Raw genomic sequence first — 26,531 nt, forward strand, 5'->3', positions numbered from 1 at the left:
CTTTCTTCCACTTGTTGGTTCCCGTCCGCCCTTTCCTCCCTCCCATTCCCCTGGCCAACCACAGAGAGCTGTCCAGAAACAGTTCATTACAAACAATATCCCCAAGTAAACATGCTTCATTAAACTGCGTCTACCCCTAATATCTTTTTAATGCATTTTTATAATTGAATTAAATGGGTTTGTGGAAGGCTGTAAATAGTCTTAAATTTGGTTTTGTTTCCCCCTTGTTTGTAGTATTTGAAGGAAGAGATACTCACAGCCAAGTTAGAAACTGTAACTGTGGGGGTTTGTGTTCCTCTCTCTTCTCCCTCTATACAATACATGCCCTGTTCTTCACTTACTACTGCATCGGTTCGACATCTCCACACGACTGTAATCTGGATTTGCACAGCTGACTTACTGTCATCTCAAGCCTTTCATCTCCCATTTTCATTATTTTATTCACGTCTGAAAACAAATCGCTTGTATGCATCCACAACCCCTGCAGCCTAGCAAGTGACATTAGCTCCTAAAATTGATTTGGCGTACCATTTTAATTATGCTATATATATACATAAACCATACATATGGCATAGTGTTATACATATCAAAGGAACCCGGGGGGACCTCGAGCTTTTGAACCGAAAGATATGGTATAGAATTAACCATGCTTTACTGGAGATATCATTTGTTTGTTTTTTTCCCGTCCCTCTTATGAGCCGCTTCTCTTTATAGCTATTTCTTTACAGTCATGTTACAACTGCTAAAACAATATTCATTATTTTTTAGAACTACTAAAACTTTCATCATTATCTGTTATAATGCAGGTAGTTTTACACACTGTGATTGTTCTCGTAACATACATTTGAGCCGGCACTCTTGCAGTATGTCTGTAATCCTAGAAAAACCCAGGAGTGACATAGGTACTGTAATCAATATCAAGATCAGCATTGACATGATAATATGAGACTTAATGTCATCTGGGTTTTGGTTATAACATACAATTCAAACATTTTCCCAGTTTTAAAGGGTCAACAAGTGTAAATTCTACAATTTGCCGTTAAAGTAATTTAAGAGGCACCAATTTTACTCATCACACGGAGCCCTACTCAGCCTGTTAAACCAGTTGCATCATGCCTTCTATTGCTCTGGAGGGAGATTTTCAAAGTCTGATAATGCCATCATGGAGCTCATTTCTTTTAAGAAAGTTAAGTCTGCATCACAAACTGGGGGTGTGGAGTTTGAGTGACATGGGTATTTAACAGGCAGGGAGGGTCGAACAATATATATTAATGAGTTGGATTAGGGATTAGGATTGTATCCAGTTTCTATTGTAGTTTAGGGACTAAATGACAGGATGCTGCATCAATTTTAACCTTTTTTTAAAATCTCGCAGGTTCTCAAATGTATGGTTGTGAAATACTAAATTGCTGGATTGCCCCTTTAAATCTCACTACACAACATTGCTTTATTGAGTCATTTTCAACCCAGATGAGCACTTGATGGTAGATGAGAGATAGGTGAGGAGGTACAAGACATCTCTGTCTATCACTTTAATCAGACTGCTGTACTCTGACCTGCTTTGATATTGTTTTGCATCACCACGAGTTTGCCCTCAGGCATTCAGAGTGATCTTCTTTGAAGCTGCAGGTTTATTTCCTTTTGTCCTGCCGGCATCCTCTGCGGATGTCACCATAGCAACCCAACAAAAATGAGATGAAGGTGTAATTTATGAAGTAATAATGTTTTTTTTTTTTTTGCAAAATGTAAAAAACCAAAGGTGATTTTGCCCCACCAAACACATGGTTAAATTGGCTCACATGTTCTGAAATAATTTAGTCAAGTCTGGTGGGGTTGAAGGGATTTGTCTGTATCAGCAACAGAATAACAATTCACACCTAGCTCAGGCACACGCTCTCTTCAAAGGCTTTCCAGAAGATTGTTAGAATTACAGTGAGACAGAATTAGAGAGCAGAGCAAGGATTCTGTGTCAAGAGCTGGGAGGGCAATTTTTGCAACAAGCTCGACCGAGTGCCAAGAATATACCAGTAGAAAATGTGTCTGTTGTTACATTGGTGTTGTTCTACCTATACTTGTGATCAACTTTACGGTTTTGAAATGATCAGTGATCAAAATAATGTGACGAGCGTCTTTATCATATGGCGGTGCGGGTGTTACAGTGTGCTTTACAATAAGTAAACAACCACGCTCTATAGAGGTACAACGGTCATTGTTTTCTCCATTACATGTTGTCATTCTCTGACTAGGGGGCCTGTGAGTTTAAGGGTACATACAGAGTTGGCCATGATATAAAAGCTGCGTTTCAGTGGCAGAACTTGTTTCAACAAGTCTGGCACAGAGAATTTCTGTTCCCTCCGTAGACCCTGAAACCACACTATTGTATCTCCTCAAAGCTTGAAATGTTTGAAGTACTTGAGGTTTCTCAAGGGCAACAGGGAAGGGCACATTTAAAAGTTGTCTTTTTGTACCATGTGAAAGGAAAAGAGAAGAGACTTAAAGCCTTCATCTCAAAGTGAATGGAGTGAAATAGACAATCACGGTGTTCTGAAATGTAATTACTGGAAGTAAAAGCCCAGGGCTTATTGTGAGTCCGAACCTACGAGAACAGGATCCAGCACCTCCCAGTGCCGTGCCACCACCTATTTGCTCTTCCTAGCCTTTTCTTGTAACCATGGAAGCATATTTATAGAAAGTCTTGAAAATGGACATTCCTTCATTTTTGTTCCGCTCTGAGAACCTCCTGCACTCATTCCATACTTAATTGTGTTCGGGCAGGCTGATAGCCGTCATGGTATGCAGATAAGTATCTAGCAGGTAACTCTAACTATTGTTCAAAAGCAAAGATACTATATCTGTGTTTACCAAGAATCTGCTTTTTATTCTTCCCACTAGGTGCCTCTTTCTCAGCAGCTTTGTTGTGCATGTTATCTTGAGAGAAGAGACAAATTCAAAATACTATCTGTCAAATGTCAATGTGTAGAACCGTGGGCTGTAGGCTTGTTCTTTGAAGGACTCATTTGTGCCAGAGTTGTGTCCGTGGAAAAGAATAGTACCCCGCTGCGGCGCCACACTCCTGTTCCCTGACCACTTCATTTGGTATTAAAGGTACTTTGAAAAGGCTGGCCCATAGCTAATTTGTTAAAAGAAGCAAATCATTTCTTTGGTAATTACTATATGAAACACTTATTTGCCTGTTAAGATTCTATTGGAGACGGCACTAAAACAGTTAAGGCTAAAGGGGAATCTTTCTTTTGTCTCATGTGTCTTTAGTCAACAACTTCTGTCGGTTTTGTTTTCCTACCTCCCGCTTGATGTCATCCTGTATGTTTGTGGCAGACTGTGGAATCTGGCTTCCCGTGGAGCCAGGCAGGCGTGGGGCCTGTGTACGAAGGCCCACCGTGCTGTCATGTCTCTTTCATCGCCAGCCAGGCTTGGCCAATAAGGAGATAAGGAGACAATGACTGGGAGAGCAAGCAGTGGCAAGGTGTAACCACAGCCCCCGGGTCTCCTCCCTGCCGAGCACTTCAAATCCTCATTAGGATTTCCAGCAAAGGAAGGAGGGCTTTTCTGGATTAGGGCTTTGTCACTGGTGGCTCCATGTTGGTGTTTGTCATGCAAGAGCATTGCAGAGCTCTTGACATTATGCCACCCTCCTCCCTCCTACCCAAAAAAGCCCCCCCCCCCCTTCACCTGGCACCGAGGCAGTTAAAAGATGTTCCACTAACCCAGAATGTATGGAGCTCATAATTACTAACTCATTGCCCTTGCCAATGGTTTTTAACTCCATCCCAGTGACCTATTATATGCGTCTGTGGGTTAGGGCTGCTGCATCAGCATTCTTCGTAATGGTTATTTATGCAGAGATAACCTTGGGAAGCATCATTAGTTTGTTGTGGGCTGTCGCCGTCCATAACTCTTGGTGGGATCTCGGCCGTGACACGGTTGCAGCAGTTCAGACGGGAGACACGGTGCCTTGTTTCAACTCCGAGTGCCACTCTACATGTGTTACTTATAGCACGGACACTGTAAGTGGTATTTTATGAGGCTATTTACCCCCTTACTTCTCACTCATTTCAAGGTTCCTGAGCTGTATGTGTTTTTCTTTTGCAAGGATGTGGCCATTTGGTTAATTAAGTCATGAGTCTTGCAGACTTCTCTCACAAAACAACAGCACTGTGTTGCTCGACATGGTGCTCAACCTCTAACATGGTTCCTAATTGGGTTTCAAACTTGTCTAGGAGAGTGGTTCAGCGTGACAGAGCCTCAGACTTAGTGTGAAACCTACCTTCTCTCATCATTCTCGGTGGTGATCTTTGTGGATAATGGGCATTCACACGGGTCTCACAAGGCCCTCGCTGGGTGGGATCTCAGGCACCCTAGATTAGTCATCTACCCACATGTCCCTATCTGCCTTGTGCTTTACCGTCATGCTTTGTCTCAATTTGTTCTTGCTCAGGTAGAAACATGTGGGCCCCTAACAAGTATATCCCAAACAATCTACAAAATATGTACTGATAACCCATCGAGTCTCCTCTCTGAATCCCAAATACAGAAAAAACAAATATGACTTATCAATCTCCAGTGCAGTGGTCTATAACCAAAGACCTGTTATTCATGGAACGTTTATTGTGTTGTGCTTTTGTTGGTTGTCTCTGATCGGGCCGTGGCAGATGTGACAAGCAGTATGTGGGCATTTCTGGATAAGCAGGCTTCAATTTGTCAGAGATATGCCTCCAGTTTTAAAGTTTTTGTTTGCTCCTGTGTTCTTTATTTGCTACCTGTTGTGGCAGAATGAAAAAAATCGTCTTTAACTTGTAGTGCAAAAGGCATGTGTATTGAGAAAATACCCGTAAACACAGTGTTGCTCCCCAGCAAAAACGTTCTCTACATTATAAAGTGAAAGGCATCAATCTGGTGCACTTTGAGAGCAGATTAGGAGGCTAGGTCTATGAAGAACTTTTTGCTCTTGTAAACAAATCTGTGCTCTTGTTCTTGAAGTGGTAGAATCTAACTAAGTGCATTTTGGCTACTCAAGTACTGTACTTAAGTACAATTTTGCGGAGTTTGCATGTTCTCCCGTGGCAGTGTGGGTTCTCTCTCTCCCACAGTCTAAACACATGCAGCTTATGTTAATCGGCAACTCTAAATTGCCTGTAGGTGTGAACATGAGCGTGAATAGTTGTCTGTCTTCATTATTTATTATTCATTAGTTATATAAAATATAAATCAACTAATAAACTGTGAGCTATTATCAGTAAATAAATAAATAAATATGCAGAGTAGTTAAAAATTGCTCCACCTTTACCAGCTGCAACATTAAAGTGATGAACACAGTAATAATTATATATAGTACAATGTTACAGGCCCATCATTTGAAAGGGCCATTCTGCATGATGACACTTTTACTTTTGGTACTTTAACACTTTTTGTACTTTTTCAATGCAGGATTTTTACTTTATCATCGTCACATAATTAACACATTGGTTGTATAAATATGGAAAGAAGTCACACTTACGAAGCATTGTAACGAGAGGGGGACAGTGTTTCGAGACAGGTCAGGTGGGTTGCCGACACAGAGCACTTAGCTCAAAGCCTCGGGAAGAGGCGAAGTCCTGGGGTGCTGTAAGCTGACCTTCACTTTCCGAGCCGAACTCGAGCCGTTCACTGCGCACCGCTTTGGAGGAAATGCGCCCAGAGAGAGCCGGCCAGCCAGCCCACTCGTTGAGAAGTGTTAAAAAATTATAGGTTCATTACGAAACATGGTGCGGAACAAAATAGACGGTGGGCCGCCACAGTCTAGGTCATTAATGGGAAGCACTACAACAGGCTATTAGGTTCTGTAATGTCTTTATGTTGGAAGAGCCTGTGTACTGGACATCAAGGACTGCAGACAGACCTCACGCAAGAACTGCTCATGAAGTCTGGAAGAGTATTTTTGATTATCCACTGTAGATGGTATTTCAAACAGGAACCAGCAAGTACACCTCGCGCCAGACAAATGAGCCAGCTCAGCTGGTCAAAGGGCAAATGCGGCTTGGTTTCCTGTTTGCTGCTGTAATACCGTGGAATTTTAAGGTGATTAGACTGCAGCCTTCAGGTCACATGGAGTGCAGCCTTGCAATATTAACTAGTTGCCTACATAGGCCTGAGCCTTTTTTGTAGATTAGAGACAGATGCCAACAATTTACTGTTACTGTGCATGCTGTTTCATACTGTGAATTACATGTTTTTATCAATGTAAGCAATTTAGTCCCTCGGCACCATCTGATTTCAGCAACAAGAGCAGCCGAGGCATGAGTTTATTGAAGTGGTCTTTTGTCAACTGCTATTTATGAACCCATTGACTGATGCCTGTCAGTTTTCCATTCCACATCAGCTGAAATACTCAATGTAAACAACAACAATCTACAAGTGTTCAGGGGGTATGTAATCATTTTCATTGTGAGGTTGCTGTTGAAAGGCCTGTTCACTGAAGCACGGGAAAGAGTGGTTATGGTTTGGATGCCATGCTATGAAAACTGATTGTAGAACTGGTAATGACAGATTCTGTTAAGGGAACATAATATTGTCAAAGGCTTAAGATTTCACAGATTTTACAGTTTATGCTTGAAAGTCAGATTGAAGATATCCCTGCTTGCCCTTTGTGGAATCCTCTTTGTCCTCTTGCTTTCAGTCCTGATTTAGAGCAGCTATAAATCCTGAAGAGGCTCCTGTAAACGAGGGGTGGTGAAACTACGCCCATAAATATAAAGGATTTAGAACCAGGGCCTTTTGAAGGAACTCTGAGTGCCCATTTATGAAGCTTGTTAACTTTTACTGATACATTCAGTATTTTCTCCTTTCGTTCAAACTTCTTATAGGCTTTTCTTTGCAGTGAAGATTGTCCAAAACCTGCTTGACCAAAGCCAGGCTGCTATAATATGCTGTGAGACAATAATACAATTGTTTTAGCTCATTGCCCCATATTTGTAAGTCATCATTTGTACCAAAGAAGTCATGAAGTGCGGGTTTACTTGCTATCAAACATACCATACACCAGGTCGGGCCATTTGTACTCTGGTAGATCGCTACGACTTGTCCGTGTGTGACTCGGCTTTTGACCTCCTGAGTCATTATGACCCCTGAGTGCGTCCGTATGTCAAGGGTGTGGACCTCTGCTCTTAAGCCCCCCCTCTCAAGTAAATAATTGGCTGAAGAAAATAGATAATAGTCAAAGATGGATTTCAACTGCTGAGACTTTACAAATCAATATCAAATGATAAGTCATTTTGAATCAAACCCTCTTAGTATATTAAGTCGTCTTATAATACTGACTCAGCACAACTGGACCATTGCCTCTTGCTTAATAGTTGCTCTTGTACACTAATTTCCATCACACACACACACACACACACACACACACACACACACCACAAGTCCCCAAATTATTTTTAAATAGCCAACGACCAATAATTAAGGCCAATAAGCACGAGAGATTTCTGATAAATCCTTAAATGCTCCTGCTGTGACATGTGAGGGCTGAAAACAGATGGAGGAGTGGAGCAGGCTTAGTCTGTGGAATTGATTCAAATGGGGTTAAACCAAATTTTTCATAAAAAATGTTGGGGGGAACCTTCTTTTGAATGTTATAACAATCAGTTCACTGAAGGGAAAAAAAGCATATGAGACGGAAGGTCATCAAGATAATATTCAGTCTCTGGATTATAATGAATGGCAGCCAATAAATCCTTGATGAATTGAAACAAGAGTAAAATTCAATTTTCGCTTGGCCAGCTTTCTCTCCAAGTATTATGAGATCCTTGAACCGCAGGAAATCGAAGGATAATAGTCCCTTGAGCAAAGAAAAGAAAGAATTCTTTCGTCAAAAAAAAGATTAAGTAAACACTATTTTTTGCTTTGTGTGGCATTTGTCAGAGAAATACTCAATAGGTGTGCAGAATATCTGCATAACCTTGAGTGAGTCCAGTGAGGAGACAAAAGCTAAGGAGGCTATGTATCTGAGTAAAGTAGTGTTGTGTCACATAACAATCCACCTAACCTGGAAGGTAGCAAGACTGCAGTCTCGTCTGAATAAGAGCTGCATAAACAATTCAGTTGGAGCAGCAGTCGTGTCATCAGGGCATGACTACCCAGTTGGTCAGGGAATTTAAATGCCAGGTGGGGGTCAGTTGAAGCACTTGCTGAATAATGTGGTACAAATGCATACACATGAGTCTCGGGAAGAGGAGCCACTGCTGTCGTCTGCTTGAGGAAGTACACTTTGGGAATGCAAACCAAGCAGATGGAGCATTCTCATTTGTGTATACTGCCACTGGTGACCCATTGGGAAATGCTTCCTTTATTGAATCGAGGACCATCAAACGCTTCATTGGAGCAGAGAAGGAAGTCTGGGCTATCCCCAATGTGTCAAGAGTCAATTTTTTTACATAATTTGTAATGGAAACTTTGGAAATAATATAGACCAGAGGAAAAGTTGACAATCACATAGCAAATCCATTCTGAGAGGTCTTAGGGAAAACAAATGACTCGCATCCTTATCACGTTTGATATCTTCTGAAATTTTATCACTAATAAGGCTGAGTAATGAGGTCTAAAGAGCTTGCAGCCGCTAAAAGGCACTGTGACTCCTAGCAGGGACTGCACTATGTCAATTCTCCTCAGGAATGACTCATAGGATCAGTCCACCGCTAATCAAATAAAACACATTTAAAGAGTAGTCAGCTCAATATTAATTTGCACACTTTAAACTGTAAGATTCCATTCTATATAATTTCTTAATTTCGTGTCGGTTTGGAGGATGTTTTCTTCCAGATTATATTTAGTTGAAAGTCTTGATTTGTCCTTGATAATCTTAAAACGTATTGTAATTTAAGGCTCAAATCTACCAGTGACCATTTGTCAAGGACAAAATTTACTGTTTGATGGTCATCACAGCCATTTCATTACCAGAAGATAAGTCCTTGGTTTTTGTGTGACCTAAAAACAAGCACTCCCCCTTCTCTCTTACACAAATACACACACGCCTGGCCCCAGGGCTATCCGATATTAGACAGTGAGATGACATTGGGTGCTTGTGCGAGTGCAGTCAGCCGACATGTGCAGATGATGTGAAGTCAATAATGCATTATGAAAAAAAGGGGATTTATGACCTTGATGAGCCCCATAGAGCTTAATTAGGCCTTAAGGTTGATTTACATACAAGTGTACATGGAATTTGACGAGGCTGTGTTTTCCTGCTGGTGCAGTGCATTATCATTTTGTCTGGCAGCAACACTTGATGCCTTGTATTTGTCCAAATTCTTTCGGATTAGAATGAAGAAAACATAAACCTTTGTTGGCTCGCCGTCTTTGCTGTTGTCCATGTTTTGTTTTTTAACGCAGTAAAATAATTACGTTTTAAGCTACAGGATCACATTTCTTTTCTGTGCAGTGATGGCATTTCCTGTACAGGCTTATGTGTCTACATGTGCTGGTTGAGGATGCGGAATAGAGTTCATGCAAAAAGAGTCTCTGACGGGGTAAATTTCTGCTTAAATAAGCCCACTTTAACACCAAAAGGGGGGAAGAAAAAAAAAATCGTGGTCCTTTTTCAAGGCGTCTATTCAGAGAGAAATGACAAGATCTTTTTCAGAGTCGTGTACCTAAATCAAAGATGCTCCTGATAGCCCCCCTGCTGTTGCTATGGAAGTAGCGGAGATGTAAATGAACTGGAGTGAATTGGATGGTGGAGAATACCAATGAGGTTGGATTGCTCGTTCTCCTGCTGCTCTTTGCCTCCTCTTCTTTTTCCAATATGTCTCACTGTTTCTGTCTCCCTCTCTCTGTGAAAGTAGATTTCAATGACCTAACATTAACTAGTATTCCACATATTTTGACACTACATAATGTGATATGGGATCTTCTTTTTTATGTTTTTTTTAATAGCCTATGATAAATTATTCTTGAAATATTTCTTTTTAACGCAAGACCACCATTGCTTTGTGCTAATTTTTGATTTGGATGTTTTTATTTGCAGTTGGATGGATGAAATAAGAACAGGAAAATCAATTCCCCCCCCTACAGAATAACTTTGGGTTCTCACTTATCATCTCTGATATACATATGAGGTAATCGGTGGCACATAAGTCATAGTTTCAACATCAGTTGTCAAAGAGTTTAATAACCTACAGATGTTAATGCGCTGAATTACAGAGGAGAAAAAACCTCTACATAACTGACTGTCGTCTGCTGTTAGCCATGCCCAGGAAATGATGTCAGCTTCCAACAGACAAAGTGGGGAAAAAAAATAGAAACATAGTCTTGAGCTAAAGTTAATGTTTAGAAATTGAAAAGAACAAAATCTGTCAAAGCAGTAGTGTAATTCTTTTCCAGAAAGGCCACACAAAGTCAGCAGTCTACCTCGTAGCCTGCTGTTTGCAAGATATATGCAATATTTTCTTTCTTCTCCTCCTCTGTGTGGACCTGACTTCTTAAGAATACATGCTGTTGTAAAGGATATCTCTGGATTATAGAATCAGCACTGTTGGAAGAGTCTCGACTTAAAGGTCTCTTTCCCTTCACAGACCTCCTTTGCTTGTGCCATAGAGAGGAGGGGGCGAAACGATGGCGTAGCAGCTAGACTCAAGCTGCGTTTCCTGTGGCTCCAAGCTAATGCTATAGGCCACACTTTTCTTTCACCCCAAATCCCCCCAGCAAGCGACCTTGTCTGCTCAGGAGTGCAGAATAATGGCGGGCCGAGCAGAAATGCTAGCTCATTTACAAGCAGCTGTTTAGCTCTCATCAGAACAGCGAGGAGAATCAAAGGGCTGTGTTAACGATAGATGACAAGCATCAGGAGCGTCCACCGTCACATTTCTCATTGGCTCTCGACAGAAGAATTATCTGGTTTCACATCAAAATAATCTGGAGACCTCTTTTGTGCTCTGGCCACAATGATGGCAGCGTGAGTGGCTGAATAGGCCTTTTGATCAACCTCTGCTTTGCCCCTGGACTAACTCTGGAAGCGTGTTTAACTCAAGTTACAAAGGGTCATTTTAATATGAAAACCATTTCCTAGAGGCGAGAGAGTCCTGATGAAAAAGCAGAATAGTTCCTATGTCATTAATGCTGCATAATCAGCGCTGGGCAATAGTGGAATACTTTTATACAACTGAGAAATTCTCAAGTTTGTTGCCCTGATTAAACATACAACTGTTTCAGATGCTGCATTTTAGCTGTGTATAATTTACATGTTCTTTGATGTCTGTAGTCTGTTTTGTCCCTTTTGTGTTTGATCACGGTAATGTCCAGCTTCACGGGACTACATGGGATAAGGTCTCTACATGGCCGATGAAGATCCTAATGACTCCTCGTTTGTGTGAAACAGGAAGACATTTTGTTCATTACCTCTGCTTCAGTGACACTCATATCCTACCAGATGGTCACTTTCCAATTGATTTGGCTCATCTGTGTGGAAAAAAAAAATGAATTAAAACATTAGAGCGCCAGAGAGCAGGGGCATAATGGGTCCACTTTATGTACTGGAGTTTCTCGTAGTCCTACAGCTGCAGACTCTGTATGGGCCTAATCTTATTGCAAAGGTTACACATGGTAGTAAATGCCAGTCTGGGAAGCTTTAAATAGAGCTTCCTCATTGGTGTAATAAAGTGCTATCACCCATGGAAATAGAGGCCCTGTGCACCAATCAATGTCAATTACTAGCATGTGATAACAGCATGTACAATAAGCACTTGTCAAAAGGTTGAGTGATCATGTGCTTTAAAGAAAGCAAACGGCTGTTTTTTTTAGTGGACAAAACCAAAACTGGCATTAGTACAAATTTCAACATGTTGGTTGTTAATCATGCCAGTATTTTTTTTTTTTCTTAAAACATCATTTCAGTCTGTGGGTGGAGAGAAAAAAAAAAATCTGGTTTTGTGCTTTTTCTTCTATTGTGCAATGCAACTGATCATTGCTCAGTTCAACGCTACGCTACACAGCTGTAGAGGAATTCAAATGCTTTTCTAGTGGTGGTGGTAGTGGTGGGTGGGATGGGTGACCAGAATGCCTGATTAGTGTCAGCATGACCGTGATAAGGATCCGACCAGTAATGTCTCTGCTGCACCATGTTGCCATGGTCACACGATTGAGTTCACATCGTATTTGATTGACTATGCCTTGATCCTTTGCTCCCCGGTGCTTAATTAGTGCATAGAATGTCCTCATTTGTGATTGATAAGCACCTCTCTTTCCAGCCCTTGTCATTGGATGCATATTCCCAGAGTGAAAGTACATCAAAGCTTGTGTGAAATAACATCTCATATTTCGAGGAGTTATATCTGAAGTGTGTGCTACCTGTGAAGAGGCGGGTGCTGAGTTTCCCTTTGAATCTGTGTTTGCACCCATGCACCAGTGGTGTGTTCTGTGTGGCGCCATTTTGTTTGCTCAGCAGCCTTTACCCGATAGTCAAAATCTCAGACGTTACTGTTACCTTATGGAAAGTAAATCATTTTCATATGCATTCCCTGATTCGCTATGCTTATGACCCCATGAGAAAAACAAGGATTACTTTTCTGACTCATTTGAATAATATTATTATTTATTTATTTAAGTGAGATAGTAAGCATTGGATTTTGCTTATGTTTGATTCACTGCGATCACATTATTCTGTCGTAATTGCAATGCATTGAACATGAGCGATGGTGTTTTGGTGTTTTCATAATATGCAAACTGAGAAGAGAATTTATTTGTGTCACAAAACAATTATAGCAGGAGCAGATTTTGATTTGTCATTGATGTAGTGCTACATTTTTTCTTTTTCTTTAGCCTCTCATAACCAAGGGATATTTCTGTATATGAATATTTTAATTGAATATATATTCCTCTATATCACACCACCACAGCGTGGAGACATTTTCTGAGGAATCTCCAAAATGTAATTAAATAATTAACCAAAACCTTAGAGAAGACACCCAAGCATTTCTGATTTAATTGTAGACATTGTAGACACATCGTAGACTTGCCTCTATTGTTTGCTGCACTGGGTTGTCCCTGTATAGATTTGTCTGTGTCACTCATCTCTCCATGTACCGAAAATACCACCCGACACCAGAGTGAAAAGTAGTTCAGCCACAGGCCTAATCAATGGAGAGAGGCTTTTGGAGGTTGTTTACGAGCATGCTTTTGGTCCGTGATGCACAAACCCAGCTGGCAAATAAAGTATACTTAAGAGGACGGCAATTTTGTTTGATTTACAGAGATTTGAACATGAAAATGTAGCGTTATTACAGGGCCTGTTATCAGCATGGTTGAGAAGTTCCTTAGTGCATTTCAGTAGGAGTCCCACAGTAATCTTGAGCACACATCTATCTCCTCATTGCTCCAGTCCCTGTTTTCCTACTTAGGCAGAGAGTCTGTATCAGTTCTAAATCATAAAACCAGAAGCTGAGACTATAAAGGCTCTGCAGATTTAAGTGTTATAACAGTGTTCCTGAGACACGGCGCATCAGTGGTTTTGGCTGCTGATTTGGAGATCAAACTCGGAGGTCTTGCACATGGCAAAAGAACCAGTTCACTTTCAGCCACAAAATAGGCCAGCGCAATGTAATACATCCCACCCAGCCATATGTAACTGCTGCCCAAGTCATCCATGCAAAGTCTATTTGACCTCTGAAGTGAGATGAACTAAGATTCAGTTGATTATATATATATAATCTGAATCCTAGTTGACATTGTACAAAATGTAATGTGGCATTGACTGGTGTTTTACGTTGGTTTTTATAGTTGCTACACATTATATTGCTGACTTTTGATAGAGCTATGCTGAAGTGCATTGACATGACCTCGAGATTGGCTGCCAATCCTGTTCCTAACATGCAGTGTTTTCATTTTTTCCCACTTGGGCTTTTTTCTCTCGAGCCAACATCTCTGATAAATTGTTCATCACCTTAAGCGTTTATTTTTGACTCCAGAGAGAAAAGGGGCAGCAGAAATGAAATATGGCTGAAACCTATCATATCTGAAAGCCTTTACTTTTCCATGCCTATTGGTCACATGAGAAAGTTTGCTGTCAAAAAGAGCAAGTAGAGGGGAAAAAAAAGATCCTTTCCCTGATGATTGTATGCTCCCAAACAAATAAAGTCTTACAGAGGTTAGATAGGCAAGCTGCCCTCCTCCATACAGATATATCCTTTGTTTACCCGAAGGAAAAAGAAGGACGATCACCTGATTGGTGCACAAACGGAGGATCAGGAAATAAAAACTGACATTTATCTCCCTTTGTAAAACCACAGTAGTATTTCCTGGAAGGGGACACAATATAGAATGCTAATCTCCTGTCATTATAGCATTGCATTTAATCAGACTAAGATAATCACATTTTTAGCTAACTAATGAAGCGTCCAATAGGGTAAAATGAAGCAGGCTAATTTAGCAGAGCTGAACTCTGTGGCTTTAAGAAAACCGTTGCCACACAAAGAATATCTCTCAGGATGACTCATGAAAAGAATAAGTGCTTTGTAACTATAAACAACTGCACATATGGATCGGTCCCACGCTACCAGGTGCCAAACAAATAAGTGCATGAGAAGTAGTAACAGCTCTTTTTTCCTTCTTCTTTTACTTCTTTATCCTGTAACTGTGAACTTAAACTCATTAGGGAAGTAGAGGCTTTGGAAACACTAACAACAGGCATCAACCAAGTTGCAGGTAGCAACAGCATTATTTAAAAGGCTCAAAGAGGTGACAGAGTCTGCACTGCACAGAAGGGGGCTGTAGTTATTATTCGGTGCTGCTACTGGTTTAGTCAAAGTCCACAGAGGGGCAGCTGGCAATCTTTTTAAGCTCTATGCCGCTCTCCTATAATACTTGACATGTCACAGCCTTAGAAAGCTGCTCCGACCAAAAATATCCCATGTTTGGATTGCTATAGTTTATAGTTTATGTATAGTTCACTTTTAGTTTCAGTATGACTTTTTGGCTTTGTTCTCAATTGCGGAGCAGAAAGCCACTATAATAATTCATTGACTGTGTCCTACCCCCACACCCTCACTGACGCACACACACACACACACACACACACACACTATTTTTTCCAGTGTGTCCAGATAGCCCGCCCTTCGATTGTCAGCACTGCAAAGTGGATTCAATTGCACTCATGTTGTACAAATGCTTGTTGTACTTTTTCATTTTAGGTGGAAGAAAAGAGCTTGGCAAGTAAAGCACAAGTCTCCAGTGGTAGACTGTGATGGCTTTGTGTTCCCGTCCTCACACATGAAACACAGAACAGTAGTATGACAAAGAAAAATATGTGAAAATACTTTTAAAATGCTCTCAAAAATGTAATATTTCATTCTAATATTATTAATTCAAATGTATTCTTAATTGATTTTGTATCATTAGTGTTGTGTCAGTGTGCTTACTGTACATAGATGGCCGTAAGGGGTTACAATGCTCCAGACGTTTTAGCCGACTAACTCGATTTTAATGACAATTATTGATTTTCTCCAGGACCAGTCAGGCATGGGGATGACATACTAACACCATTAGCTCGCTGGTGCGGTTGAGATCTGAAATGTTCACTCAATATTCTGATGTATGTCAGGCTAGTAGTCCAATCCAAGGTTCACTATCTACATATCAGCGTGATTCATCTTGCTAAACTGTTGCAGCCTTTTGAATGAAAAGGAATGAACATGCACAAAATGCTGCTTTTATGTATATCCAGGACATCCAGGTCTGATATCATGTGTCTTCTGCCATTCATGCCGTCTTCGTCTGTGTCAGCGCAACTAAGCATCTCCTTTCGATTTGTACTAATAGAACATATTTCTCTCTCTCTCTCTCTCTTCTTCCTCAGGGTTTAGTCGAGCTGCCCTGCCATTTGGCTTAGTGCGGAGAGAGCTGTCTTGCGAGGGTTACCCCATCGATCTGCGGTGTCCCGGAAGTGATGTCATAATGATCGAAAGTGCCAACTATGGCCGAACGGATGACAAGATCTGTGACGCCGACCCTTTCCAGATGGAGAACGTCAACTGCTATCTTCCAGATGCCTACAAGATCATGTCACAAAGGTAAAACTGCAGACATACAGTATCTGTGCAGCATAACACAAATTCTCACAAAATGAGGTATCTGCCAAAGTTACAGGGCCCTTAGAAAATAATTGCCAGATCTCAACAGGTACGGTCGCCTAGTTGCCTTGAGCAACCAGATTTGGACCGCTGTCAACCATTTCATTTTGTCTGGTTGTCCCAGTTGACTTCCATTTTTCTTGTGCTCGAAAAAAACTTCTCTGTACCCCTTTGCCTTGGAGTAAAATCTTCCACCATGGAGAAAAACACGGCTGCCGTCAGATTGATTTACTCCATCGAATGGAGCAAAAGTGAATGTAAGTGTGGAGTTGAATGCTTGTCAGCATCAATAAACCTGTAAGACATTAATGTTAGCATCTAAGACAGCTGAACCTGGACAAAAGAGAATTAGAAACTTGGGAGGTGAAGCAGGGCTGATACATAGAAGAGATTAAAAACAGAAATCGGAGTCAGGAGACCACACTAATAAGCTCACAATAGACACCAAATTCACATTTCAAAAATATGAACATAACAAATTAACCTTTCAACAACATTCATAAAAACAAAGTCTTTTCTGATTGGACATGACTGACGAACTGCAGATCTGATCCGGCTTGCAGGGGGTAATTATTCTGTCTATTGTAATTTACTCTATTGAATACATTACCTTGCAAATGTGCTTTATAGATTAAGTATGCTAACACCAGTCTATCACTGTTAGCTTTGGTTTGCCTTATTAGTGAAGCTGAGCCAATTGCTCTTAGCCAAAACCATTTAATGTGTACCTGTGTGTGGGGTGGCACAGTATTGTGTGTGTGTGTGTGTGTGTGTGTGTGTGTGTGTGTGTGTGTGTGTGTGTGTGTGTGTGAGAGAGAGAGAATGTGTGTAATACAAAATATTGAGAGGAAAACAAGCTTTTGCTACGTAAACTATGTTTCATTTGGAATTAAATTAATATGTTGTCAATCCAATTCTAAACAATTATAATATTGCAACCATCTTCTCAACTTTGGCCACCTAAATCTGATGGCTGTTTGCCAGCACCACAAACTTCCCCTCTGGCTGTTGATTTAAAAAGTTGACTCATTGCGGTGATGATGAAAGAACAGTTGGCAATCTACTATAGCCTTTATTGATTATATATCAAACACTGAGGAAAACATTTTAGGCATTGTCTAAAAAATGTATTTTAATGAACATCAAATATTTGGATTGCAGATTATTTGTCTTCATCTGGCAGTTTAGTCCAAAATATGCTTCATTCTGAGCATTTCTCTGTGGTTAGAAATAACTAAGTACACTAACTCATTTATTTATACTTATTTATTGTTATTTATATATCGTTTTTACATATATAGCATATGATTAATGATTAAACCACCCAGCAGGGTATAAAATAGTAAAAACGTGCTCCAGCTTTACCAACTACAACATTAAAGTACTCGCAGTGCTTACATGTTGATGCATAAATCATAATATGTAATGATAAAATGTAATCATTCTTGTAAAAAATAAATCGGCATAAAAACTACTTTTATATTTGATACTTAAAGTTCATTATGTTGATAAAACTTCTGCACGTTGACTCAACTTAAATGTTAACTGTTGATACTTGTAATTGAATACGTTTATCAGGTTGTATTGCTACTTTTACTTCAGTAAGTGATCTGAATACTTCTTCCACCCTTGGCATTTCCTGAACGTTATGATACTGCTCTTCTGTATCGGCTCTTTGGTAAATGCTGTCGGTCAGGTTAAGGGCAGGCTCTTGGCAGGCCCGACTTACAGATTGATCACCGACAACAGGGATGTCCCACATTTTAAAGCCACTGTCTCTGTAGCTATCACTCATGTGCAAAGAAGGATGATTTATTGTGGAAAACATACCCACGGAGTTGCATGGACTTGCGCAGCAGGGTTCCACTGGTAACACCGTATACATGAGACCAGTTGTCACATAGGGATGCCATCCGAGCCAAAGTGCACGGGATGGAATGACATATGAGTGCCACAGAGAGAGAGAAATTGGACGGTATGAGACCGTCAGCAACTCTGGCAAGCTGCCTTGGGAAATAAAAAAAAAAAAAATGAAATAAAACAGTGGAGTGCTTGTATTCAGGGGGTTTATTGTCAAGCCCTATTTGATGAAGTCAGATAGCTGACTCATGTTGTCTGTCTTGAAAAGCTGCAGCCTGCCTGCTCCCCGCTTGTGGCCCCGTGTATTACGCATGCCCTCAGCCTCACTCGAACAAAAACAGTCCACTGAAGCACAAATACTGACCCAGCAGGAGCAACCTGACAACAAATCCCAAACAGTCTGGTAGAAAGGCTCTCCACCAGCGTCTGTAGAGGACTCTGGCTGCTTTCCTCATATGCATATCCCGATAGTGCCAGAGGACGTAGTTCAGATGTTATTTTAAATGTGTTTTTAGCATTTCAATGTCACTGCTGTGCTATTGTACTGGGAGCAAAGAGAGGAATATGTGTGTTCGAAGAAAGTGTCGTGTGATACAAACGGTCTCTGTCAGGTGCGTGGGTTTAAAAATCACACCAACAAAAAATCCCTTATAAGAGTTGACATCTGATACCACGGGAAGAAATTCAAAAGACATCAACTGCTGTAAAAAAGTGAGTGGCATATATTTACATAAAGTGCCATACATAGATTATTTCTTTGTCAGTGTGAACGTCTTGTGAGATATATCGCCATGAAAAGTGTGAGAGCAGATTTATGTTATTTATGTTAATATACGTGAAATGAAGCCAGTTCAAATTCTTATGTAGGTCTATATCATAAAAGCAGTGTTTGCGTCATCAGTGCAGAAACTTAAAACTGTCATGAAAATAGATTGAAGGACAGCTTGACAAATGCCCAAGATTGCATATGGGACTAATTAGTGATTTTAGTATCTCTTGTCTATTTATTTACAGAAATCAACTAAAATAAGAAGCAAATGTAATGCCTCTGCTGCCAAAAATAATTATCCTCAAACAAGAAATGTGGTGATTTTTTTTTCGTATTCTGCCTATTTGGAATGCAATGTTTGTTTCAAGGTCTGAGCCATTTGCTTCTCCATAAGTCAAAACTCTAGTCGGCTCTCCGGCTCCCGCTGAGGCTAACCCAGCTGAAATGTTCCATATGTGGGGCAACGCACTGCACACACACACACTGGGTATGCAAAAAAAAAAAATAGTATTTTCAACTGTACAGTCTCCATCAAGAAAAGATTGAAGAGCCAAAATTATTTGTTGCCATAATTACCCTGGCCTACAAATGTAAGTGTGTGGGAAAAATCACATTAGCACTTGTGTGGAAAACTGTGTTCACTTTTTTAAACATCCGAAATTAATGCGGTCCTGAAGTGTGGCGAATTGGATTGAGGCATCACTGAGTTTGATAGATACTGTTGGCACTCCGAGTTGTTTTTATATCTGGCTGGCATATTATATTCATGAGCACAATGATTTTATGAAAATAGCCCTAGGACGGTTGTGGCTCAATTAGAACATTCAGCTGCAAGCAATTAGTCGACTCAAGTGGGTGATAATCTGTGCAGGAATTTTTCACGTGGACACCTCCCCAGCAGATGTGAAACTGCATGGCAGGACAGTTTAAAATAATTAATTCATTGATAATAATATTCAGCGAGGTGATTTTTTTTTTTATGTTCTCCTTTTCAGGATTTTAGTTCTTAATAATTACATTTCCTCATCTGCACTGATGATAATGATCGCCGCCGCAACACATTCCTGCCACACAACTTCTAGATTAAAACTGTAATTTAAATGTATTGTTTTGTAATACATTCAGTTCTGCATGCACTAACCATCTGGCGCTTACTTACTATTTAAATCTAGTAGCTCGAGGAGTAGTAGAGATGACAATGACACATCTTGACTACTCATCGTCACAAAAAGAACATATTAAGATATACAGTGTGAATAAGTGGCTTACATCCATTGATTTCTCCCTGACTAATGAGCTTCATCTGAAGTATTCGATAACAAGGTCATTGATTACAGTAACATGACATGGCTGGGTCCTGCCGTGCCTGTGGATCATGGGGTTTTCCAAGGAGCATATCACCGACAAGAATGATCAAAGCTGATAGCTCTCTAGCAGACAATGTGAAATTCATTTGTGGGATTAGAGGACAGCTAGTTAGTTCATCATTATCATTAAAATGATCATTACCATTCACCATTGGGTATTTGAAGGCTTCTATCTCGTAATGATATCCTCAGCTTGAACGTGACAGGTTTTTTACAGACATTATTAAGTTAATAGGGTTGTTAACAACTGACTTGTAATGTTGAAATGAGCCAGTAATATTAGCATGCAATTGTCAATAAACGTGAGGCACTTCTGGAGAGTAAACGATGCCGCTTACACAATTTATATCGGTGACAGGACTGCTTTGCGAGGCTCTCCGAGGAGCTCCATCGCTGCCGCCTGACAGCACACCGCCTTGTTCTTCCTCTCTGTTAGTGTTTATTTAAAGCGCAGCAGATTAAGATTTCATAAAGATCTGGATTAAGCTTGGGGTGTGCACAAGTTCATGAGCCATGAAACTGCTCTCTGCCTAAGACTATATTGGCACACATGTTATATCACATTATACTGTTGACTACAACAGGGCTGGGCAGTATGAGAGTATATACTACCTAACAGTTAAAACTACTTTGTTCCATACCATCTTTTACTGTCTTAATGTTTCAGACCAATGTTGGCAAAGTCAGTGTGCCGGACTAATTCATGATCAAATTAGATTTTTATTGAATTGTTTGCGTCAATGTGATTCGTATTCGGCCAAAACAAACAAGTCTTTTTGGTTATTTTATCATTAAACACATTTTAGTTTTCAGACAATTTACTACAAAATGAACAATATTGCAATATAAAACTGTACATGTACTATGACATTTTTTTGGCATATGGCCCACCTCTATTTGACTATATATTAATATTAATAGTGTTAATATTGTCTGAGTTGCAATCTTTTTCCACCAATGTTTTTAAATGATGCCCTTCAAAAAGGAACAATCTGTAAATATGAATCTGTCATGGTACATGTTTGATGACTCTTAGATCTAAAATCACTACAAAATGTCCCCGACAGCATTGCATTCTGCTTTTGTTTACAAAAGTCACATACAGTGTCTGTAAAATGTATTACGATTTTATGAAATTATGAATTAAAGTAGATGTCATTTGGATTTTTTTTTTTTTTTAATTATCAAAATATATTTGAGTGAAAACACATTACAAATTGTTCTGAACTGATTACAGTTATGAAATGGAAAACGAGTGTTTTTAAATAAGCATTCACCCCTTCCATGTCACTGTTTAATAGATGCACCTTTAGCAGCAACTACTGTCTTGGGTCTCCGTCAGCTTGGCTCATCTGTTCACTGCACTTCTTCCCCATTCTTCTTTGTTAAACTGCTTAAGCTCCGTCGGGTTGCACACAGGGATCATCGGGTCCAGTCACAAGTTCTTGATCTGGACTGTGGCTCGGCCACTCCAGAACATTAACGTTGTTTCTTAAGCCATTCCTGTGTAGCTTTGGCTTCATGCGTGGGTGTGCTAAAATTGCATTCTGCCGTCTTATAAAGGTCACATTTAGACCTGCAGAATGGCACAATAGCATTTCCACTGACTTGAGCGGCTTGGCAATATACCTCGGCTGGTTTAAAAATCAATCGGTAAGATGGACGGATGAGAGTCGCACAAACTTCCCTCCCGAGTCTGTAAGAGCCTGGAATCCCCCCGTTGAGCACCATTGGCAGCTCCAGTAAATATAGCATAAACACAAGCATATGACGGTAATTACAAGTTCCTGGCATGTCTTACCCGGATATTGGGTCAGACCTCAAGTTGAAAGCGGGATGCTAATGGTTCATTTCTAACAACCTATTTCCTGAAACATTATTGGGCCACCCCCTTAGAAAATGCTCTAAATATACTGATATTGGAGGTGATTATACATCAAGCTGGTGCGCTCGTGTGTTTGTTTTGTGTACTGTTTGCAACAGAGTGTTTCTTTCGCTGCCATTTTGTGGCCCTGGAAATGATTAAATTTTTCAACGGCCTGTCTGCTATAAGCAGGCTTGCCTTTTGAGAGAGATGTCTGCCTTGATAATTGTGCCATGAACCTCATCAGCATTTCAGATGAAATGGAGCTAGACGGGTCACTTTGAGTTTAAGAGACGCTAATTTGATTGAAATTCAAACTGGGAGCACCAGGAAGTAGATTGTGCCTTTTCTGTAATGTGCTCCCCTCACTCATGTCGCTTTTCTCCTCCAGTTACACAGCGATTGTCTTCAATGCTGATGCTGTTTTTTTTATATTCTGAATTACAGATGGCTGCTTAGGCTTCCTGAACGCTGGAGTGTTGAGGGATAGAGAAATGAGCAGTAGGGGCAGAACATTCGAGGATTCGGAAATTTAGGAGCATCTTTGTCTTTAGTTTAAACTAGCCTTGTCACATGAGCAGCACATGATGTGTCACATCATGAGAGGTCTCCATGACTGTCCCTGCTGGTTCAGTTTGAAAGCATAATGATCTTTCCTGAGAATATTAATACATGCGATCAAACTTGGTAAACTTGCTAGGCTTGGTCCTTTGCCTACTAAAAACAGAGTTTTAAAAATGTTTATTTTTGCCAATTGTAATAAGCATTTTACAAAAAATATTTCTGTATTGCATATTTTTTAGTTATAAGCTAAAATTGACCAGTGTGTCTTCTTCACTAAATAAAGAACATTTGTACATTTTGTTAAAAGTGCATATGAGTAAATTGTAAATATACTTTAAACTTCTAAGCAAAGCCCCGTTGCGAGCTTATGCTGATCTATTGAACACAGCGGCATTGATTAAAATGCCGTTGTATCTGTTGAGGGATTAGTGGAAAACAGATCTAGATTACAGTTTTTTATGGGTTCTTTAGTGGAAATACAGTTTGCAGAATATTTTTTTTGTCAAGTCAATTTATTAATCACTTGGCACATTATATTCATGTCCAATTATCCCTCTGACATGCTTTATGATGGCAGTGGAGAAGGTTAAATTGCATGTGGATACATCAGGTATCAGGAGTGCTATCAGTTACACCTTGTTGGCATCTGATCGCACCCTTTCCCGCTGTCAGCAGGGAGTGCTCATTTTTTAAAGGAGATTTGCATCAAATTCCAAGCAGCATTTTCTGTGACACTCTAATTGTACTGATGTCTGCCTCTCGCAAAAGGTCAGAGATGTGATGGGATTACATTTGGAATACTTCAGTGTGATTAACAGGCTGGTCGGGGAAATGGAGGCAATCAAAGCAGAAAGTTGCTCCATCCTGCTCTCATTTTAATTTTACTTCAAGAATAAATTATGCCGCAACTATTTTTGACACTGAACATTTTGTTTTTTTATTTTTAGATACATATATTATAAAGTTATTGATAGATAGATAGATCAGGATGTGGAGCTCTGTATACCAAACTTCATACTGGACAAGACTTTTTTTTAAATCATGTCACATCTGCGTTAGACTTGGTTTTACCAATTTGTCAAAATATAATACAAATATGGCATTGTGTATTTATTGATATAAGCTAATACAAACAGCTTGGTAGTGTCACTCCTAAAACGGTAACTTTCCTTATTAATTAATACAGATCTCCTTTTTCCAAATGGCTAATTATTATTTCTCTCCACACTTTTTCTTTAGTACAATCCTGTTGAACACTCAAAGTATTTATAGAAATAGAATGTTTAACTCTGGAGGAAAGTGGGAAAAAATCTTCCTTTGACTTAATAATCATGATGATTAATTACTCTATAGCCTCAGACTATCAAAAGATTGTCAGAGATATCATATTTTACATGTATTTAATTAGTGTGCACTTTGAGACCTGTGCCCTGGCAGGCCCAAATGCTGAACTTTTTATGGGAGGAATTTCAATTACATGCTCGCTCTCTCTCAAATTGAGCGCTAGGACGATGCATAGGAAAAGTCATTAGGGCTTTTTCCAATTGGTCTCAGGAGATGCTCAAGGTTTCACAGATGAGAAGGAATCTGAGTCACGCAACCACATAGAACAGGGCGCTCCTGCTCCACAGTGCTAAAATTAGGGCAATATATCAGAAAGAGCTATCAACACTTATGACAACATTGTTTCTAAAGAAATACGAGGTGTTTTTTTCCCCAGTGCTTATGTCCTGTTTTTTTAATACATCTGCCTGAGAAACGATGGCAGGTCTATGTCCTCATTAGTGTCATGAATTTTATTTTTGATATTATTCTGTTTCATATGCCTAATATAAACCAGGCAGTCATTTCCCAGTCTCATCGGAATCTGTTAGATAAAGCACTGTAATTTATATTGCTCCTGCATGATATACTTATGCATGAGCAAGGGGACAGAATCATCAAAGTGACCATATAATATATGGAAAGTGCTGCAGAGTCATGAAAAATTACCCACAAAAACAAGCGGCGTTATTATGGGCCCAGCATGAGGTACCTGTTTTAATTCCAAAACAGTCATTCATGCAATTCATTTCCATAAAAACAAATATAATATGCTGATATTGTCATCTGTTATCACACGTGAGGGTCATTAATAAGGTGGAATGCCCCTTGAGACCTTCAGTAAACACAGATGCACACACGCAGATATTGACACAAATAGTGTCATTATGGCTCTTTGTTAAAACACACACACACACACACACACACTAGTTATTTGGGTAAAATAAACCTTGCCAAAAGCAAAAAAAAAAGAAGATTTATTAGTGAAATTAAAAAATATTCTCTATCAAATGTACTCGGAAAAAAAAATGCATGAACAATTTAATTGGCATACATGCTGATTGGGAGAAATAGAACAGGAGGAAGCGGGAGATGAATTGCTTTTGTGCTTTAAAAAAAGGAGAACAAAGCTAATGTCTAATTTCATTCCCTGCCATTATTATGATTTAGTGTTTTTTGAGTTTGAACACATGAGCCGTTTGTTTAAGTTGCTGAGTAATTTTTTGTGTGTGCTGTAAACCATAAGGCACTGCACGCATTCATGGCATGCAGCTAAAATGTGGTTGTTTTCAATCAGACAGCTAAACAATTTCCACCCCTCCCTGCGTCTGCTCAATGCCAACACATCCCAACAGTAGGCTACTCTCCACTGTTCCACTGCGCTACCTAATATTATATTGATAACATTTGGACACAGAACGGTGATTACCTCAGCGGCCCAAAAGCAAAGGCAAAAACCCAAAGCACAATCCACTGCAACCAGTGATACATTTTCCAATGATCTGCTGTAAATGGGCTCACTGGTCTGTGATAAGAAGAAACAAATATTATCTCTGGTCCCTGCTAAATCTGCAGAACAGAGTTATTGATCTGGCGCCTCACATTGCCAATAGAATTTTTAGTCCCCTTGGTAGCAAAGTGGGCTTGCTGGGAGTATAGATGTCATTATCATGATTTCAGTACAGCAAAAAGGGCGGTCACCTGCAATTCCCCGGGCTTCAGAGCACACCACAGGCTCAATTAGAATGTCTGCTCTCCAGATGTTAAAGGCAGGGACTTTTGACACTGCTGCACGATGGCTGGTGAAATAAAAAAACTATATGTATATCTATCTGTGATAGCTAATAAAACATTAGGTCCTCCATGTGATTTCTAATGATTATATATAAGTTGTTTCCCTTAAAAATAAAAATAAACTATAAATGTCACACATTTTGCAAAACACATCTCATTCTGGTTGTGTAACTATTTTTGCTCTTCTGGATCGAGAATTATGGCGGTTGCAATAGAAATCATTATTGTTGATCTTAATGGCATTTTGAGTGAAAATTCAAGAGCCTCATATAGCTGCTCAGCATGTGTAGATCCATTCAGTAAAGGAGCAAGCTCACATCAATAAGACGGGACATTTGAGTGAAACACAGACTTTGTTTATTCTGTGCAAATGCGCCCCACCAAACACAGATGTGGGGGGTCAAATCCACAAATCACATGAGGTCCCTATGCAATTGTATTCCTGTATGAATAAGCCTTCATGTCTTATCCACCGACATTTGTTGCATTAATTTGTGCAGTTCGTGTACATTTAATTTCTATTAGTTGTATTCACAGAGTTCGATATGCAAGAGAGCAGTTATGTATATAACAACACACACGCGCGCACACACACACACACACACACACACACACACACACGCAGTAGCCAGTTCTGAATTAATTCGATCACACCTTGCACGGAAAATGTTAAAGAACAGATGGAGCACAACGTTGTGTGTGACTGCAAGATTCAATCAGAAAACCAGGAATACATTGGCCAGTTATTGACTAGATATGTAATATTGCATTATGGCATCAGGGGGAAAAATGTTGCAGAGCCTTTTTTGTATTTTTTTTCATTTGCCCATACACATTCACACAGATTATCTAAGCTCTTGAAAAAGAGCACCCCCCCCCCC

The 26,531-nt window shown here is 39.9% G+C and overlaps 1 protein-coding gene across 32 annotated transcripts in view; it reads left to right on the forward strand.

Annotated features, from left to right (window-relative positions):
- adgrl2a (adhesion G protein-coupled receptor L2a) overlaps positions 1-26,531 on the forward strand; it is a 102,423-nt gene that overhangs the window by 33,380 nt on the left and 42,512 nt on the right. For all 32 annotated transcript variants that reach the window (XM_031864165.1, XM_031864164.1, XM_031864163.1 and 29 more), the window contains one exon: positions 15,836-16,049. In XM_031864165.1, the coding sequence (XP_031720025.1) occupies positions 15,836-16,049 (214 nt within the window). The remainder of the gene's footprint in view (positions 1-15,835; positions 16,050-26,531) is intronic.

This window comes from Anarrhichthys ocellatus, unplaced genomic scaffold (genome assembly GCF_004355925.1).
Source record: "Anarrhichthys ocellatus isolate YVR2014 unplaced genomic scaffold, GSC_Weel_1.0 scaffold30, whole genome shotgun sequence".
In the NCBI taxonomy this organism is placed as follows: Eukaryota; Metazoa; Chordata; class Actinopteri; order Perciformes; family Anarhichadidae; genus Anarrhichthys; species Anarrhichthys ocellatus.